The 18304-nt window shown below is 40.7% G+C and overlaps 1 protein-coding gene across 1 annotated transcript; it reads right to left on the bottom strand.

Moving 5' to 3' along the window:
• Positions 1-3101: 3101 nt before the first annotated feature.
• LOC110712072 lies at positions 3102-8604 on the bottom strand. Its single transcript, XM_021890495.1, has 8 exons — positions 8359-8604; positions 8217-8272; positions 7049-7211; positions 6769-6857; positions 6407-6539; positions 6143-6235; positions 5046-5148; positions 3102-4363 (listed from the first exon to the last, which is right to left on the bottom strand). Exons 1-8 carry the CDS (start codon positions 8521-8523, stop codon positions 3414-3416), a joined length of 1752 nt encoding a protein of 583 aa, XP_021746187.1. The 5' UTR covers positions 8524-8604; the 3' UTR covers positions 3102-3413.
• Between the last annotated feature and the right edge of the window lie 9700 nt (positions 8605-18304).

Below are 18304 nucleotides of genomic sequence, written 5' to 3'. Positions count from 1 at the left end.
GCGAGCTGGCTGTGCGTGTGGGGTGCTAGCTGGCTGGATAGGCTGCCCAACCTTGGTGCTAGGCGCAAGCTGGCAGCCAAGGCAGGTTGCCAGCCAGCCACTTGGATGGGAGAGGCGGTTTGCTAGAGGGGACCAAGGGGTGTAAGCTTTGCCTTGGGGAGCAAGGCTATGGTCCCCCCCTTGGAAATGGTCCTCACCTAATCTCTCATCCTCCTTGTGCCACTTGTAATTTATTGATTGAGTTGCAATTTTTTTTTAATTAAAATAAAATGAGAAAATTGCAAATCTCCCACATTGATTGAGAGTGGGAATTCAAGGTTCATTTCCCTATAAATACCAAGGTTTTGGGATTTGGGAAGAACACTTGAGTGGAACTAAAAAGGCATCTCCTTAGAAAAGTGAGAAAACCTTAAGTTCGTAAAACTCTAGTTTTTATTGGTCGAGTCCCGACTAACCTTCGGGACTTGGATCGTTCGGGTCGGGTTCGTGGGTACGAGCCGTCGGAGACCTTCGCATTTGCGGGGTTCGAGTTTTGAAGTAAAAGCTCGGGATTCGAGCGAAGCACGCGCCAAGGGTAAGAATGTCTTTTCCTTCTCTCTCTTAATTATTGTTTAATTAGTGATTGCATGCTTAGTCGCTTTAATTAGTGTACGGGTCTTGGGTGGGTTTCCCTTCCGCGTAGAGTCGGACTCTACGAAACCCAACATATTTCATATATTTTATTTTAATTATGAAGTTAATTAGAATATGTAACATCATATTTTTTTTAATTTCAGCTCAATTTATCTAATTAGATAGATCATAATTTATTATGCTTTTTCTTAAATTATTTATATTGCGCACATAAGAACAAAAGTTTTACTATTAAAATCGTGCATCGCATGGGACTAAACTAGTAATTTACTATAAGAGTTGCTTGAGAATATAATTGATGTTTTACATTCATTAATAGTGACTAATTAACAAGATTTGTACCAAAAAAATTTGATCTGAGTACACTAATGTCAGAATATCGTCAAAATGTTGAATAAATATTTTATGGAAATATATCACCTTAGGTTCACACATATCTTCTACTTTAAACATAAGTAGTTTAAAACTTTCACAAATAATTCATGAGAAAATATCAAAATATATGTATTAAACTTAAATATTCATATGATCTTACTATTATACTACTAACCTTAGACATTTTTGTTAGTTAAAATATGGAGAACATTTCGATAATCACTAAATTTTCATAAATAATTCCTTACAGTATTAATGCTCACATTTTAAAATAATTTGTATACCACGTATAGACCTATAGATTATGATTATTATGCCATTTAATTAATAATAATAAGAATACATTGCATGTTTATAAAATGAATTATGACTAACATTTTTCTAAATCTCAACATGTATCTTTGATCCATATAAAGATTATCAATAACAATATCTAAATATTCATGCATTAGATGTTGTCAGTCAGGTCATCGTTTGAGAGTAGAGGGGGGAGGTAAGGGAATCCCCCCCTACTCTCAAGCATTTTGTAGTTAATGGGGCTCGAACTTGTGACCTCAAAGTCATAAGGTGAGTTTCCCACCAACTCCACCAAGCTATGCTTGGTTATGTGTAATAGTTCATGTTCAGGAAAAAAGATACCTATAGGTGGGGGTAGAATGAAACGTGTATTATTTATTAGAATTTATTTATACCTTGAACAATTGGTTGTATGAAAAAATAATTTTAGAGATTTTATACTCACCATCACTGCTTTTATGGTGAAATGTATGAGTCTACTATTGTTACTATAAGATTTTTTTATTCCAAAATTGAAATTTTATTTTTGTTTCAAAACCTACATAGATCATCTATGAATGTACTCATTTGTTGAATTTAATTTGTTCCGTACTATATTATTTGATGAGATTAATATAAATAATTTGTAAATTGTGCATCGCATAGGTATTATAGTAGTATTTATAGAATAAGTTAACCGTATATAAAATGAATAAAAAAAAGTCAGACGCGCTATCATTGTGTCACGGATCCCCTTTAAACGTTATATAAAACAATTATAAAATTTTATTGTAGAATTTTGCTCGTTAAAATCCTAATCAATCTATCATTAATTTGATACAAAAATGTTCTACTTTATCAACTTATTCATGTAAATCTTAATCCGAAATTGATCGTACTTTAATGCTCAATTGCTCATTAATTACTACAGTGACAGATTTAAAAAAAATAAATATATAAATACTACGAATAAGACCGATTAAAACTCGTATCGTATGCTAAATTGCTCATTCGATATGGATGCAATGTGACTAAACTGTAATGGATGAGCAGCCACCCATCCAAGTCCCGGAAAATCTTGCATGGACTTGGTCTACAATAATATTGAACATAATGAACAATTGAGTATAATGACCCCTAATTTTAACATAGTAACTGGCATTATACGCAATGTGGACCCGAGGCTTATATGCACGTAACTGACATTATATTGAACATAATGACCCCTAACATAGTAACCTTATTTTTAACATAGTAATCTTTATTAAAACTTGTGTGACTTTTAATATTATTATAAATCTTAAGTACGATGTTATATTGAACATAGTTACCTTTATTATTCATATTGATCACTACATAAAAAAAACAATAAAGATTAACCTTTTTTTTTTTAAGAAAACCAAATAAAAATTAATCTCTTATAGCCTTTATAACACCAAAATGACTTTTATTTCAACATAATAACCTTTATTTCAATATAGTGATTTTTTTTTCTTTATTAATAAAACAAGCATAGTGTTTTTAAGTGTTAGTGGTCCACAATAAATTAGTGTGAATCAGGTCCATTTAAGAGTTTGTATCCAAGTCCATTCTAGGAGCAAAGCAATAACATTCAGGATTCAGCAGCAGCCGAGGGGAGTTCAGAATACAGCAACAAAAGAAAACAAAAGTCATTAAGATAGCACTAAGAAGAGTGGTGGCTTGGGACTGATTTTCTCAGCAGCAGATCAGGACAAATTGATTAATACTAGGGTACTTTTGGTATTGGTGAAGCAATATGTTATGTGAACTTTTGTATGAAACATATGAATTCAGAGTTGTAGCCTCAAGCAAGCTATATTTATTTTACAATTGTAACCATTGCCTTGAATGTGAATAAAAAATACTAGTACAAGCTTTCATCCTAATCTCCCTTACCGAGTCTTTAACATAATACCACAAAAACAGAATATATAATACATATGGCAGAGCTCATTGCATTTCCAGATGTTCAACGAGTTAATGACTAAGCCATGATTAATTCAGAAACCATAAGAAATATAAATAGTAGTATAACAAATGGTAAACAAAACTCAAAAAAAAAAAAAAAAAAAAAAAAAAAAAGGGTGCTCAGGAGAGAACTACAAATTTCAGAATGTAGAATCAACTTCGATATATACATTGTTTGCAAATCCCTTTTCGGCACAGGTCCTCCGATTATGGCCGAGTACCCCGCAAATCTTGCAGTGATATAGTCGTCTTGCTCGTTGGCTAACTCCAAAAGTCACGTCGAATTTGTCAATCGAGTCAGAACAAGTCCTCATATTGTGACCACTTTTTCCACATACACTGCATCGATGATTATGATGATGATGATTTTGAAGATTTCCCTTTAGCTTTTTTGAAGAGCCATTATTTTCAAGTTTGGCACTATCTGACTGTAGCTTAGTCTTCAGAGAGCATGTCCTGCTATTGTGACCGTGCTTTCTGCATACACTGCATTGATGATTATGCTTTTGGGCGTTTCCCTGAATTTTTTTGAAAGAGCCATTATTATCAAATGCAGCGCCATCTGACTGTAGCTTAGTCTTCAGAGAACATGTCTTGCTATTGTGACCACTCTTTCCGCATACACTACATCGATGAACATGCTTTCGAAAATGTACCTTTGAATTCATAAAAGAACCTTCAGTTTTAGGAGTGGCACTGTCTGACTCTAGTTCAGTCTTCAGAAAGCATGTCCTGCTATTGTGACCAACTTTTCCGCAAACACTGCATTGATGATGATGCTTTCGAACACGTCCCTTTGAATCCTCGACAGAGCTTTTATTTTCATGAATGGCACTGTCTGACTGTAGTTTGGTCTTCATAGAGCAAGTCCTGCGATTATGACCGACTTTCCCACATGAACGGCAATGATATTCCTTTAGAATTCTTTGTTTTGGTTTACTTGTTCTTGGTTTTTGACAAGTTCTTCTATTATGGCCCTTCTCACCGCACAACCCACATTTGAATCTCCTTTCAGTGTTTACTCCACGTTTAGGACAGTAATAACTCCTGTGCCCTTCTTGTCCACAGTTCTTGCAGAAGAATTTAATCCCTGCAGATTAGATTTTAAGAGAGAGTGATCATTTTTTTTTCCCCCCTATTTTGTGCTTTAAGTCACACAAAGGCCAGCATAATTGTGTACATACAACATTACAATGGCAGGAGAGGGATTCAAACTTGTGACCTAATCTAAATGTACTCAAAAACTCAATGTTAAGGAAATGATTGTTTCATTGGGATTTAGTACTATGGCTGTGTTTCACCGGAGGAAAACAATTTGAATAAAATTTACTTTCTACAAAAAATACATTGTGGAAAAAGTCAGCTTTAATACTTCATATTCCTTTGCTTTGTTCCTAAAAGAGAACAAAAGTGAATACGAGGAATATATGACATTTTTTTTTCTTAAAATGATGAAACCCTGTAATACCTCTTTGGAAAACTATTTTTAACTGCAGAAAGTTGGTGCTTTTTTTCCACTCTTTAACAGACCAAGCAGAAGATAATGAGAGTAATTTACTAATTTTAACTGAAAAGGACTTTCCTTCTTGTCAAACACAGCCTACATGATCCTTCAAGTTTGAACTCTTTGAACAGTGGGATGGGGCAGTATATACTCATTATAGGTACATTTCTAAAGCATTAAAAGCTCTCAAGCCAACCAAACATGTAGCAGTGATTGCCATGCTTCACTAAAGTTCACAAGTTTGGCAGTTTATTATAACCGTACCAACCTTTCATAGAAATGCTTCTCTTCCGGCGATTCTCAGGATCACTGAAGAAGTTTTTCAGAGTTTCGGAAGTATGCTTCCTTGCAGCAGGTGTCCTTTTAGCTTTCTGCAATCAAACCAAAATGCATATACTATAAGCTACATTGTAAAAAGGAAGTGCTGTCGTTGGATTCTATTAAACCTCAAAATAAAAAAATAAAAAAAATAAATAAAAACTTGCTTCTCACAATTGAATACTCCGTCCATAAATATTTTACATGTTTAAAACAAAACAGTGGCTCCTAATGTATTATCGACCCATCATTTGCAGCTAAAATTAGGGAAGCAATAACATACTTCTACAAAACCAAAAAAAGAGAAAACAATATGTACTAACAAGGATACAACAATATGTACAATAACAGCCTTTTTCATGGTCTACTGCTACTTAGCAGAATAATCAATGTTGGATAAAGAAGTTGACCATAGCTACAAACAAATGGACCAGAAATCAGTAAAGATGCATCAGAAGCATAGAAGTTATGAATCCCACAAGCCTTATATGGTACAAGGTTATAAATGGATGGAGCACATATTAGTCTATATGTAACTTCATGAAGGAATGCTGTAAATGCATGTCCATGATAAACTGATAATGCATCTCCACTAAAAAGCATGTCTTTATCCTTTTGAAGTTCATTAACTCATATCTACAGTCTAAAGGCTAAATCTCTAGATACTAAAAAGTGTCAATGAAAATCAATGGAAGAAAAAAAAAAAACATACAAGAACATTCACAAGGGGCATTCCATGTAAATGTGTAAAATTACATATCTATTACTATAGCCTCAAGTTTCTTGCTTTTAATATGAGCCAGTACACTGTACACATGTGTCATGCGTCACTAATCACTATCTGATTTATACTTCTAAGTTCAAAAACACTCTAATCAGTACCATTGTCTGGAGCTGGGTAAATTAACATATTTGACAGTAGTCAGTTACAGTTCAAGACTATTTAACTTTATGCTGACTTTTCTTGTACAAAATCAGTATGTATCTTATTTCAAATTTTCAGCTTGAATTAAAAGTTACTACACTTATATAAATAAATATAGAAACCTTTATTGCAGCTACTCTTTGTGCATGAAGAGCAGGATCACGATGGATGATCTTCATACTCTTGCTGAACAGTCCTGTTTTTGCATTGAGACTCTGCATTCAGTCAACTAAAAGAACAAGATTATAATAAAGAACAACAATTCACAAGGAAAACTCAAAAGCTTCATGATCTACATGTTTTAAAAATAAATCAAATACAAAGTATATAATATGCAATGGTTTCAAATTATACAGCAATCAAAACATTCCAAACAGGAAACTAACTTTCAAGGAGCGACTGATTTTCAGCCCAACTTCTGGAGGAGTAGATCGGTAAACTCGCTTTGATTTCTTCCTTGAGTTTAGTTTTAGCTCCAAATTATCAACTTCATCATCTTCTTTGACTTTCAGCGGAGAACTGAAAATTGATACAGCATTGACATTGAGAAACATAGACAAGAATCTCAGTCACAAGCATTGCAACGCACGAACAATATAAGTAAGATAGCGATGTAAGTACAAGTGAAGGAAATTTATAATATCAGACCACGAATGCTCAAATTCTAGAACAAGCTTTCTGCTGAGAATGGCTGTATCAAAATTAAATGCTTGAAGAATATGTAGAAGAAAAGTTGCAATGAAGTTACATGGAACGTGCTTTTTCCCACGGGATTTCATCAATTGACTCTTCCCAGATGACACGCTCCCCCAAGCATTGCTGACAAGTCATAATTCCCTGCAACATAATAAGCAACAACTAAACATTAGAACTATATAACTTTATGATAGGTGAAATGTACACCTACTTTACTGGATGATAAGTTAAGCATTACATCAAGTATAAAACATGCTTTTAGTAACACTGCAACTACCATTGGGCTTAAGCACATCATATTATGTCAACATACAGGCATACAGCCATCATACCTTCCCACTGCAAAGCGAACAATCTTGTCTAGACCGCTCAATTCCGCACTCTGCACAAGGAGTATATCCTCTTCCCCGGCAACTTGGGCAGGGAAGCTCTTTAATATACTGTCCATTGGGCCCAAACCATGATCTAGGTTCGATTGCATCTGATTTAATATCCCTGAAACCAATCAAATAAATATATTTGGTTACCAATTTCCTCATCAAATATTAGGGTGACGGCAAATCCAGAGAAGCATTACTTACAATATTGAGCCACTTTTAACCATTTCTATTACTCTATTATAATAATAGCTCATAACTGCTTTAGTACCAAGCTTTATTTGAGGCATAAACTACATCATCTTTAGAGAGACTAGTAAAATTCGAAAATTGATCTTAGGTAAGCATTTCAAGCTCAGTGAAACAACATAACAGACTACGAACTTATCTTAACCCCTTGCATAGGAGGACAGTTTCAAAATCGTGGGAGGGCAGCGGTTGATGATCATAAAGTTCAAAATTATTCCAATATTTCCAACCAAGTGTTATGAAGACTATGCCCCCACTAAACAAGCTAGTAATTACTAATTAATGAGCTGAATTTCTTAAGTAGTTCGGATTATATTGCTGATAGGAAAATAGACTTCACAATCCAACAGAGCAACAAGGTGACTAGGGAGTGAGGTATTACTATCTTTGTACAAAATAAAATTTCACAAAACTTGAAATACTAATAGATATTAACATCATATTCATTTCCATTTCAACACAAGACTTCGGTTGCCCATTCATCAGGCCGAGCACGAGTTTCAGCAAAAAAAATTGTCAGTCTATACATATGAGCAATTACATTTTGCAACAATTATTGTTTAAGTCATGCAAATTCACACTGAATATTGATAATTTGACTATAGTAAATAACAGCACATTTGCCATTTATACTGCCCCAATTAAAATATCTCAAACACAAGCAACATAACCCGAAATAAATTAATCTCTACTAACTTAGTCGATTAAAGTCTTGGAGGTCGTATCCAATCAAACTCCGTATACAAATCATTGGCTATTTGGCTCATTACCCTTTTGGGTCCCTTTACATTACAACAATGTACTTAAACTACTTATACAAAAACGCACAAACAATTTCAAATGCCATGCTTATTAAACATTAAAGTAATCAAACCTTGGTGGTATATTCACATCAATTCCATATAGTTCATCTGAAGGATCATATCCCAGCTGCCAAAAAAAAGACAAAATAAAAATAAGAAATATATATTATGAGAGAAATTATGATTATAAAAAGAGAGAGAGAAATGGGATACCTGGTTTTCGTCCCTGGAAAGAGAATTGATGGTACGAAGAGAATGAGGAAAAAATTTGAAAAGGGGTGATTGTGATTTAGAGTGATGAAAAACAAGGTTGGTGTTGTTATGGTTCTTCCAGGGCGGAACCAGAATAAGATGAGGGGTTGAGCAGATTGACAACATTTTTCATGGCAGAATTGGAGTATCAGCTGTAGCACTGTATGACTTGAGGTTAACCCAACTTTGTGTGGAAAGTCTTTTCATTTTGAGTGGTTAGGAATTTTACACATTTTGTCAATCCTAAAACTATTTCAGACCAATTGACTTGACCCTATTGGCAAATTAAATTGACCATATAGTGTCATAAACTCATAATGGTAACTTGATAATAACCATTAGCAATTTGGTAAAAAAATAATAATAATAATAATTATTATTATTATTATATTTTGCCACAATTTGGTGTAAAATTTTTTTTTGGTGAAATTTAACCCATAAAATCTAAAATTTTCTAGTAGAGTAGTTGCATATGCCTAACTTAATTCACTTTCATAGTTTTTTTTTTTTTTTTTTTGTTTATTTTCTCCCATGTAAATTTCCACTTAATTTTTTAAACCCCATTTTAAGAAAATAAATAGATGAGAGACAACTACCAAAATTGAATGTGACCCAAATAATCTCAAGAACAACCTCATTTGAAGTATAAATATGGCCCAATTTTTTTAAACTGAAATGACCTGAACTAAAACAACTTTAACTGACTAAACTAAATTAATATTATTTGTGTAAAAAATTATCTGAAGAGCTTGACTCGCTCCATATGCAAGAGGAATCGTTTTGGTATACAAGAGCACGTGCAAATGAGTTGAAAGATGGAGATAAAAACACTAAATATTTCCACCACAAAGCAAGCCAAAGACGAGCCAACAACCGCATTAATGGATTACCTGATTTGAATGGAGTATTGTTACAACAGCGTGTTGACTTGGAGCGCCTTATTGAAGCTTACTTTAATGATCTTTTTGCTACAAGCTCCCCTACGGACTTTCAAGGGGTGCTGGAAGGTATAGAGGAAGTTGTGTCGGAAGAGATGAATGCAATGTTAGATGAAGAACCGACTGGTGAGGAAATTAGAGAAGCCTTGTTTCAAATGCACCTGAATAAAGCACCCAACCTGACGGTGTGCATGCATTATTCTTCCAGAAATTTTGGCATATTATTGGCAGTGATATTATTAGTTTTGTGAAGAGGTGGTGGAAGGGGGAAGTGGGTTTAAAGGAAATTAATAATACTTGTGTTGTGCTTATTTCGAAGTGTGAAGATCTTAAATTAATCTCTAAATTTAGGCCGATTAGTTGTTGCAATGTCATTTATAAAATTATTTCGAAGACTTTGGCCAACAAATTGAAGGGGTTGTTAGGTGATGTGGTGTCCCAAAATTAGAGTGTATTTGTTCCTAGACGACTTATAACTGATAATGCAATTGTTGCTTTTGAGATTTTTCATGCCATGAAGAGAGGGGGAGAGGGAAAAGAGGGGAATATTGCATTGAAACTAGATATGAGTAAGGCATACGATTGTGTGGAGTGGATTTTTATGGAGAAGGTGTTTCGGGGTTTTCTGATGTCCTGCGGGAGAGTTACAATTCCGAGACTGGAACCGGACGCCTGTACCTGCAAAATAACGGAGACTCCTGAGAGCTCCGCCTCCAACGGTCAAGTTAGTACCTGATTAAGGAGTAATTAATACAGAAATTAAAGTAATAAGGTCTCTCTAGGTGAGAGTATTTAATGTAGGTAATCTGCTTTGCTAGCGAGATCAGCCGGTTATTAATGTGTTCCGTAAATTATTCGGTCCCTCGATTAATGAGGATTAATCGAGTATTTATAGCCTTGGGAAGCGTGCAACTCTCTAGGTTTAAGGTAAACCTAGGGCCGATCGGGCTTCTAGACTGAAATGGGCCTTGATGGCCGGTTGTCCCATTTGGCATGGGTGGACACGTGGCGTGTCTTAAGTGGTCCGTGGAGGACGCGTGGCGGAACCTGGTTGGTCCACTTGTCAAACGGCGCTTGGTGGATAAAAATCCCCTAATCATTTGCCCCTCACAGGTGGCACGCGACTGGTCACGTGTCGCCTGTGACAGGCGTCGCACGGTGACAGGCGACAGCCCGTTACAGGTGTCACCTTGCAGACGGCCGGGAGACTCTCCCGCCCAAATTTGAATTCGGAAGCGACCCTTCGCCTTCTCATTTTGCCTATAAAAGGAAGTGCTGACTTCGGTCATTTTCACATTTGAGAATTTTTGCGAGAACATTCGGACCCCTGAACTTGCTCTGACATTTTCGGACTTTTTCTGCCTACCGCCTGTTCTGACAAGCCGACTGACCCGAACTTTCAGGACTTCATCAACTGTCATCCATTCAGGTAACTCAGTTCTCTTACTCTTAATTTTCTTTTTATTTTTTGAAATGGCACCATGGAAGCACACGACACGCCCTAAGTTAGTGATCAGCCGGTCACCGGGGACGGCTGAATCTAGGACTAGGAGTGCCGCCTGCCCTTTTCTGGACCCATCTTTGCCCTTTATACAAAGTCCGACTGAATCTGTGTCTATGCAGAACGTGATGGCCAGAACAAAAAAGACTGCTAGAATATCAAACTCAGACGGCTCCTCCCAAAGGGTACTCCTTAGCGAAACATCTGACCAGGCGCCAGATGTGGAACGAGGCGACTGTCAAGCTGACAGTTCTGAGAGAGGGACCAAGGTGTTCCCTTCTCATCTAACCGTGGACATGTCTAATTTACCTTCTGCTCCTTCTAAGGGAGAGGAGGCGGGCCCCTCTAGGAGAGGGGAGGAGTCGTCCTCTTCGGACTCGTCAGGGGACGAGTCCGATTCCAGCTCTTCTGAGCATAGTTCTTCTGACTCAGAAGAAAAACATAACCGCCTACAAGAGGCGAGAAGTTCCCATGCAGTGGAGAAGGGGGATAATTGGGCAGAGCCGTCCGCCTCTTACAGAGAGGAAAACACCCCCTACTACTGCAGGGTGCCCCGGGGCCGGATCGCAACCATGCGAGACAACGTGGCGAGCTTTATTGCTAACCACAAAATGGGCCCGGAGTATTTACTGTTTGTGCCGGATCCAGAAGATACTGTCGTCTGGCCGGCTGGTACCAGCTATGGTGACGGCTGTTTTGGCTGCTATGTGGCGGCCATCAAAGCTGGTCTGCGCTTCCCATTACATCCGGCTGTTCAGCGGATTTTAGATGGGTATGATCTGGGGTTATGGCAGTTAGCCCCCAACTCTTGGGTAAACGTACTCGGCTATGTGGCCGGGTGCGAACTGAACGGGGTGGAGCCAAGTTTTGAGGCTTTCGCCCACATGAACTATCTCAGCCGGACCCCTAAGTCGGGAGGTACCGGCTGGTATCAACTAACAAGCCACAGGGGTTACCTCATGACGAGAGGTAAGGCAAACAAATGGAAGGATTGGCGGAACACCTTCCTTATTATCGAGAGTTCAGACACGGAGCTGAACAAACGTTTTAACAAGTGGAACAGGGATCCGCCTCTTCTTGCAGGCGGCCGCAGCATGCCGCCTGTTCCCCCTAAGGCTAAAAGAGAGATCCTAGACAAAGGACTCTTCAAAGTAGAGACTAGGGTGAACTCTACTTCAGGGGTACGAGAGCAAGTACCCCTACACTGCGTCCCGAGCTTCAAGTGGCTCTATGATGAGTACTTCTTGGCCGCCTGTGGCCTCGGCAGTCGGTGCTCTAGAGGTAGCCGGCCTGACGAATACTCTGTTTTCTCACGCCTTGTTTACTTGGGATTTTTACTAACTTTGCTGTTTATTTCTTTCAGCCGACGCCATGAGTAAAATAACAGCATCTAAGACTGCGGCGGCCATGCTGCGGGTTTCACTAATGAAGCAGTCGTACGCCGACTCCCCCAGCAAGGAGGCACCCTTGGTCAGCTTTGAAAACTCTTCCCCTTTAAGTTGTATTATGCATATACTAACTCTTTTTGTTTTCAGTCTGGCACTCCAAGGGCTTCTTCCTCGCAACAGCCGGACCCCAAGGCCCGGAGAACGACTGTTGCAAGCTCTCCTGGGTCTTCCAGGAAAACAGTGGCGGCTGAGAAGCAGCCGGCCACTTCCTCAAAAACCCAGGCGGGGCCGCCTAGATGTATGGACACTTGCTTGTAAAAACTCACTCTTGCTTCCTTCTTGATTAGGTCTAACTTGTTTTTCCTTTTGCTTAATGCAGCCGGCCCCCAGGGACTTGACTTGGTTGAGGTAGCCAAGTCAATGGTTAAAGTAGTTCCTCCCTCTGACAGGGAGGCGGTCAAGGGTGCCGGCACCCTTGACCTCGATGGAATTTCGGGGATCCTAGCTGAGGTATACCCTTTTGAAGTTCCAGGACGCCTGTTAACCCTTATGATTGGAAACTGACGCCTGTTTTTCTTTGTACTTAGGCCCTGCTCCGAGTCAACAGCCTTCGCAAGCCGATTGATCGGAAAAACAAAGAGGTAAAGGCCGCAAAGGCTATGGCCGCCTCCAGCTGTGATAAAGCAATGTTTCAAATTGCCCAAAATGAAGTACTGACCATTGATCTTCTTTATTATCAGGCGCAGGCGACCGCCGCTGTTCGGGCTCAGCTAGAGGCGGCCCAAAAGAAGGTTGACGAGCTGGAGGGGACCGTCACCAAACTTAAAGCCGAGCTGAAGCCCCTTCGTCAGAAAATGCACTCTTACGAAGCCATGGAGAAATCTTTGGCTAACGTAAAAGAACGCCTGGTGAACCAGGAGAAGAGTCTTACCCAAGAGCTCTCGGACAAGGCCGAGCAAGAGAAACAAGAGCTCGTCCGGGAGATGGTGGAAGACTCCGCCCAAATCCAACGCATGACCTGGGAACGACTGTTCCCCAGTGCCGACTTTGCCTCATGGGAAAGAACGTACCGCCAGTGTTCGGAAATATATAATCAACAGATCCTGGCGGCTGCTGAAGAAGAGGCGATGGACGGTGCGTTGGAGGAGGAAGAGCCGGTTGTGGCGCTTGTGCCACTTGGGGGAAAGGCATCAAAAGATGATGCAGCGAAGGCCGAGTCCAGCAAGAAGAGTGCTGACCAGGCGGCTGCTGCTGATACTGAACTGCCCCCTTCTTAAGCTTTAAGTATATTTTTTCTTTTCACGGCCTGCGTGCCGTTTGCTTTGTAATTACCCGGCCAGGGGGCCGGGGTTTTGAATATTCTGCTGGTCTTTTATGGCCGGCTCATTTTAATCAAATTTGTCTAAGTATTTGAAATTTGCTCACTAGACAGACTGTTGTGTATGGCCGAACGTTAAGACAGGTACAAATAGTAAGTATGCCGCCTATGCCCCTGGACGACTGGTTGTCTGTTTCCAGGATAGATGATCAGTCGGCCATTTAATCAATCGGTATTCGAACTCTTTATTCAATTTGACCAAGTAAATAGAATTACCAAGTAGCCAAGGAATTTAAGTAGGAAAACAAGCGGCGGGTACCGGTTGTTTCCCTTTATTGCCAATGTTGGCCTCTAATTTGTTATTTGTTAACCTAGCAAGAGTATTGGTTGAGAGCCTTTGTTTATTAAAAACAAGTGGACGACTCGTACCTTTTAGGCTCAGTACTAAGTTTGAGTGACTATTAAGTTAACATAGGAGTTACTTAGTCTTCGTCACAATCTTGATTGAGTAGTAAAGGTATCAGGCGGCGTAGGCCGGCTAGACCCCTTGATTTACCAATGTTTGTTGGCTATTTACTCAATAGGTTATCCAGTAGGAATAGGGGTTCGAGTGCCCTTGTTTGTATAAAACAGGCGGACGACTCAAACTTTTTAGGTTCCATACCAAATTTGAAGGAGTGACTATGAGTTAACTTTGGAGTTACTCAGTCGCCGTCACTTTTGTTTGAGAAGTAGAGGTACCAGGCGGCGTAGGCCGGCTAGACCCCTTGATTCGCCAATGTTTGTTGGCTATTAACTCAATAGGTACCCCCTGCATTTATCCCAAGTAATACAGGCGGTCATCTGACTCAGATGTCAACTGCTACCACTGGTTTGGTTAGTGATAGAGTTATCCTTGTCTCAAAAACGGCTACGTGGTTGCCCTTTGGGACAGTCGTATAGGTGCCGTGTAATTAGTTTATAGAACAATGTTCCACCCAAAAGGGAGCTGCTCTCTGCGACGAATTTCATCCGAATGGATGCCGCCGGACGCCTGCTATAATGTTGGGACAGGTCGGATTAGTTTTTAAAAGTTAGATCAGTTGACTAGGCGCCTGGTCTGATCATTCGGCCGGTGGCCTTGGTAAGTTCTTGGTGAACGTAGGTGCTAAGTCAAAGAAGGGTAGCCGCCTGTTAGGCACAGGGTCGGCCAGGCCCTAATCTTTTTAGCTAAGTATTGTGAGTAAAATACTCAATGGAGAGTAGCCGACTGTAAAGGAACAGACGGCATGCCCCTCTGAAGATAGAGTGAAAAAACTCAATGGAGAGTAGCCGACTGTAAAGGAACAGACGGCATGCCCCTCTGAAGATAGAGTGAAAAACTCAATGGAGAGTAGCCGACTGTAAAGGTACAGACGGCATGCCCCTCTGAAGATAGAGTGAAAAAACTCAATGGAGAGTAGCCGACTGTAAAGGTACAGACGGCATGCCCCTCGTAATACAAAATTGAATAGTAAGTGCCAACTTTTTTAAGTAGCTCTTTACTTTACATCATTCAAAAGAAATATTTCTTAAGGTTATCTACATTCCAAGTTCGAGGCAACGGTTGTCCGTCTGGTGTTTCCAGACGGTAGGTACCGTCCCTGACTTCCGCATAGATTCGGTAGGGTCCTTCCCAGTTGGGAGTTAGTTTGCCAGACTCGTTAGCCCTACCAACTGCTTCCATTTTTCTAAGTACAAAGTCCCCTACTTTGAGTGGACGCCTGTGCACTTTTTTGTTGTATGATCTAGTCATTCTCAGGCGGTAGATTTCATGGCGCAAAACAGCATTGCCCCTCTTTTCAGGAAGTGAGTCTAATGCCAGGCGCATAGCTTCCCAGTTTGCCTCTTCGTCATATAGCATTACTCGAAGAGTCGGCTCGTAGTGTTCTATTGGAAGAACAGCTTCTGCACCATAAGTTAGGAGGAATGGAGTTTCTCCAGTCGCCCCTTTTTCAGTCGTCCTAATGGCCCAAAGAACATGTGGTAGTTCATCTGCCCATAGGCCGCCTGCTCGTTCAATTTTTTTCTTGAGACCGTCTGAGATGATTTTATTAAAGGCTTCTACCTGGCCGTTTGCTTGTGGACGGCCGACAGATGCAAAGTAATGTCCAATTCCTTGGTCTCCCAACCAGCTTTTGAGAACAGGCGTCTCAAATTGGGGACCATTATCAAAAACCATAGACATGGGAACCCCGAACCGAGTGATGACGTTTTTCCAAATGAATGAAATTACATCTTTCGTCTTGATTCCCTTTACAGCCTCCGCCTCTACCCATTTAGTGAAGTAGTCAACGGCAACAAGTATATACCTTCTGCCGCCTGTAGCAGGCGTATATGGACCCAGAATGTCCATGCCCCACTTAGCAAACGGTAGTGGGCTGTGAATGGTAGTGAGGTCAGTAGCCGGACGGTGAATTAATTTGCCAAACCTTTGGCACTTGTCACATTTTTTCACCATCTCCATTGCATCTGCTTCCAAAGTAGGCCAAAAGTAGCCCTGCCGCCTTGCCCTTTGAGCAAGCATCCTACCACCTATATGGGAAGCACAGAAACCAGAGTGAAGATCATCTAGTATCTCTCGTCCCTTTTCAGGAGTAACACACTTTAAGAAGGGTTGAAGGTGCCCCCTCTTGTGCAGTTGCCCCTGTATCATTTCAAAACAGGAGGCTCGTTTTTTCAGTGATGCCGCCTGTTGAGGATCATCCGGCAGTGTACCGTTTGTCAGATATGCCCTGATTGAATCCATCCAGGTTGAGCTTCTGTCTAGAATTCCAATAGGATTTTCCTCGATGCTTCTCTTCTCCATTACTTCCCAAAACACAGTTCGAGGAGTATCGGAGGAGGCGGATGATGCTAATTTCGAGAGTGCATCTGCCTGGTTGTTTTCTGATCTCGGTACTTGGATCAGATGGAAATCCTCAAGGGAGCCGACTGCTTGTCGGACCGCCTGTAAATATTTGATCATGGCCGGATGTGTTGCTTCGTATTCGCCATTGTACTGACTCACTATCAGTTGTGAATCAGAACAGGCGTCTATTTTCCTTGCCCCGGCCGCCTTACACATGCGGATCCCGGCTAGTAAAGCTTCATATTCTGCCTCATTGTTTGAAGCCTGGAAACTGAAGCGTAGAGCATACTCGAACCTGTCGCCCTCTGGAGATTGACATACGACGCCTGCTCCACAACCGTTTGAAGTAGAGCTTCCGTCCACATATACCTTCCAGACTTGGTCTGGAACTTGAGAGTCAGGAGGACGAGTCATCTCTACAATAAAGTCAGCAAAGGCTTGCCCCTTCACTGCTTTTCTAGGCTCGAAAGTAACTTCGAGACTCTGCATTTCTATGGCCCATTTGATCATTCGTCCGGAGGACTCCATGGTGGTAAGGGGCCGTTTGATCGGTTGGTCGGTATACACGACGACTGCATGTGCCAGAAAGTAGGGCTTCAATTTTTTAACAGCCATGAAGAGTGCAAGACCAAATTTCTCCACTAGGGGATACCTCAACTCGGCATTTTTCAGTACGTGACTGACAAAGTAAACCGGAAGTTGACAGCCGTCCCTTTCAGCAAGGAGCACCGCGCTTAACGCATGATCAGAGACGGCCAGGTACATGTAGAGATTTTCTTTGGGCAAAGGGCTGACCAGCCTTGGCAAGGAATGCAAGTGAACCTTTAATTTCTGGAAGGCGGCCTCAGCATCCGGCCCCCATTCAAACCTTGCCTTTTTCTTAATTGCCTGGAAAAAGTATAGGCATTTGTCGCCTGATCGGCTTAGAAATCTTCCCAAGGCCGCCAGACAACCTGTTAACTTCTGAACCTCTCGGACGGTACGAGGCGACTGCATGTCAATGACCGCCTGTACCTTCTCAGGGTTCGCCTCTATTCCTCTCTGGTTGATAAGGAATCCGAGAAATTTCCCAGACTCAACTCCAAATACACATTTCTTGGGATTGAGCATGACATGGTGCCGCCTGAGTGTGGCGAAAGTTTCTCGGAGGTCCGTCAGATGATCTTTCTGAAGTTTAGTCTTAACAATCATATCATCAATGTATGCCTCGACGTTTCTCCCAATCTGATCAAAGAACACTGTGTTTATCATTCGTTGGAATGTAGCCGGGGCATTCTTAAGACCAAACGGCATGACCGTATAACAGTATAATCCCTGATCAGTGACGAAGGCCGTCTTCTCCTGATCTTTCTTCCACAAAGGAATTTGATGAAAACCAGAATAGGCGTCCATAAAACTCATCAAGGCATGGCCGGCTGTTGAGTCGACCAGGTTATCAATTTTGGGCAGAGGGTAACTGTCTTTGGGGCACGCCTTGTTCAAGTCTGTGTAGTCTACACACATTCGCCAGGTGCCATTCGGCTTTTTAACAAGTACCACATTTGCAACCCAATCTGGGAAGTAACATTGCCGAATGAACCCTGCATCAAGTAATTTTTTGACTTCGGCGGCGGCCGCCTGACCTCTTTCTTCACCATGGTTCCGCTTCTTTTGCCGTACCGGCTTCTTTTTCGGATCCACAGCGAGTTTATGTACTGCCAGATCAGGACTAATGCCTGGCATTTCATGGACTTCAAATGCAAAGATGTCCTTGTATTCTTTCAACAGGTTGTGAAAGTCATCACCAAGGTTTCTCAGAGCAGTCGTCCCAACTTTGACTGTTCGGTCAGGGCGGGAGTCGTCTAGTATTAGGTCCGTATGCTCACCAGCCGGCTGAGGGCGGAACTCATCCGG

Source organism: Chenopodium quinoa, unplaced genomic scaffold, assembly GCF_001683475.1.
Source record: "Chenopodium quinoa cultivar QQ74 unplaced genomic scaffold, ASM168347v1, whole genome shotgun sequence".
In the NCBI taxonomy this organism is placed as follows: Eukaryota; Viridiplantae; Streptophyta; class Magnoliopsida; order Caryophyllales; family Amaranthaceae; genus Chenopodium; species Chenopodium quinoa.
The sequence above is the reverse complement of the archived record's forward strand: the minus strand, read 5'-3'. Positions and strand labels throughout refer to the sequence as shown.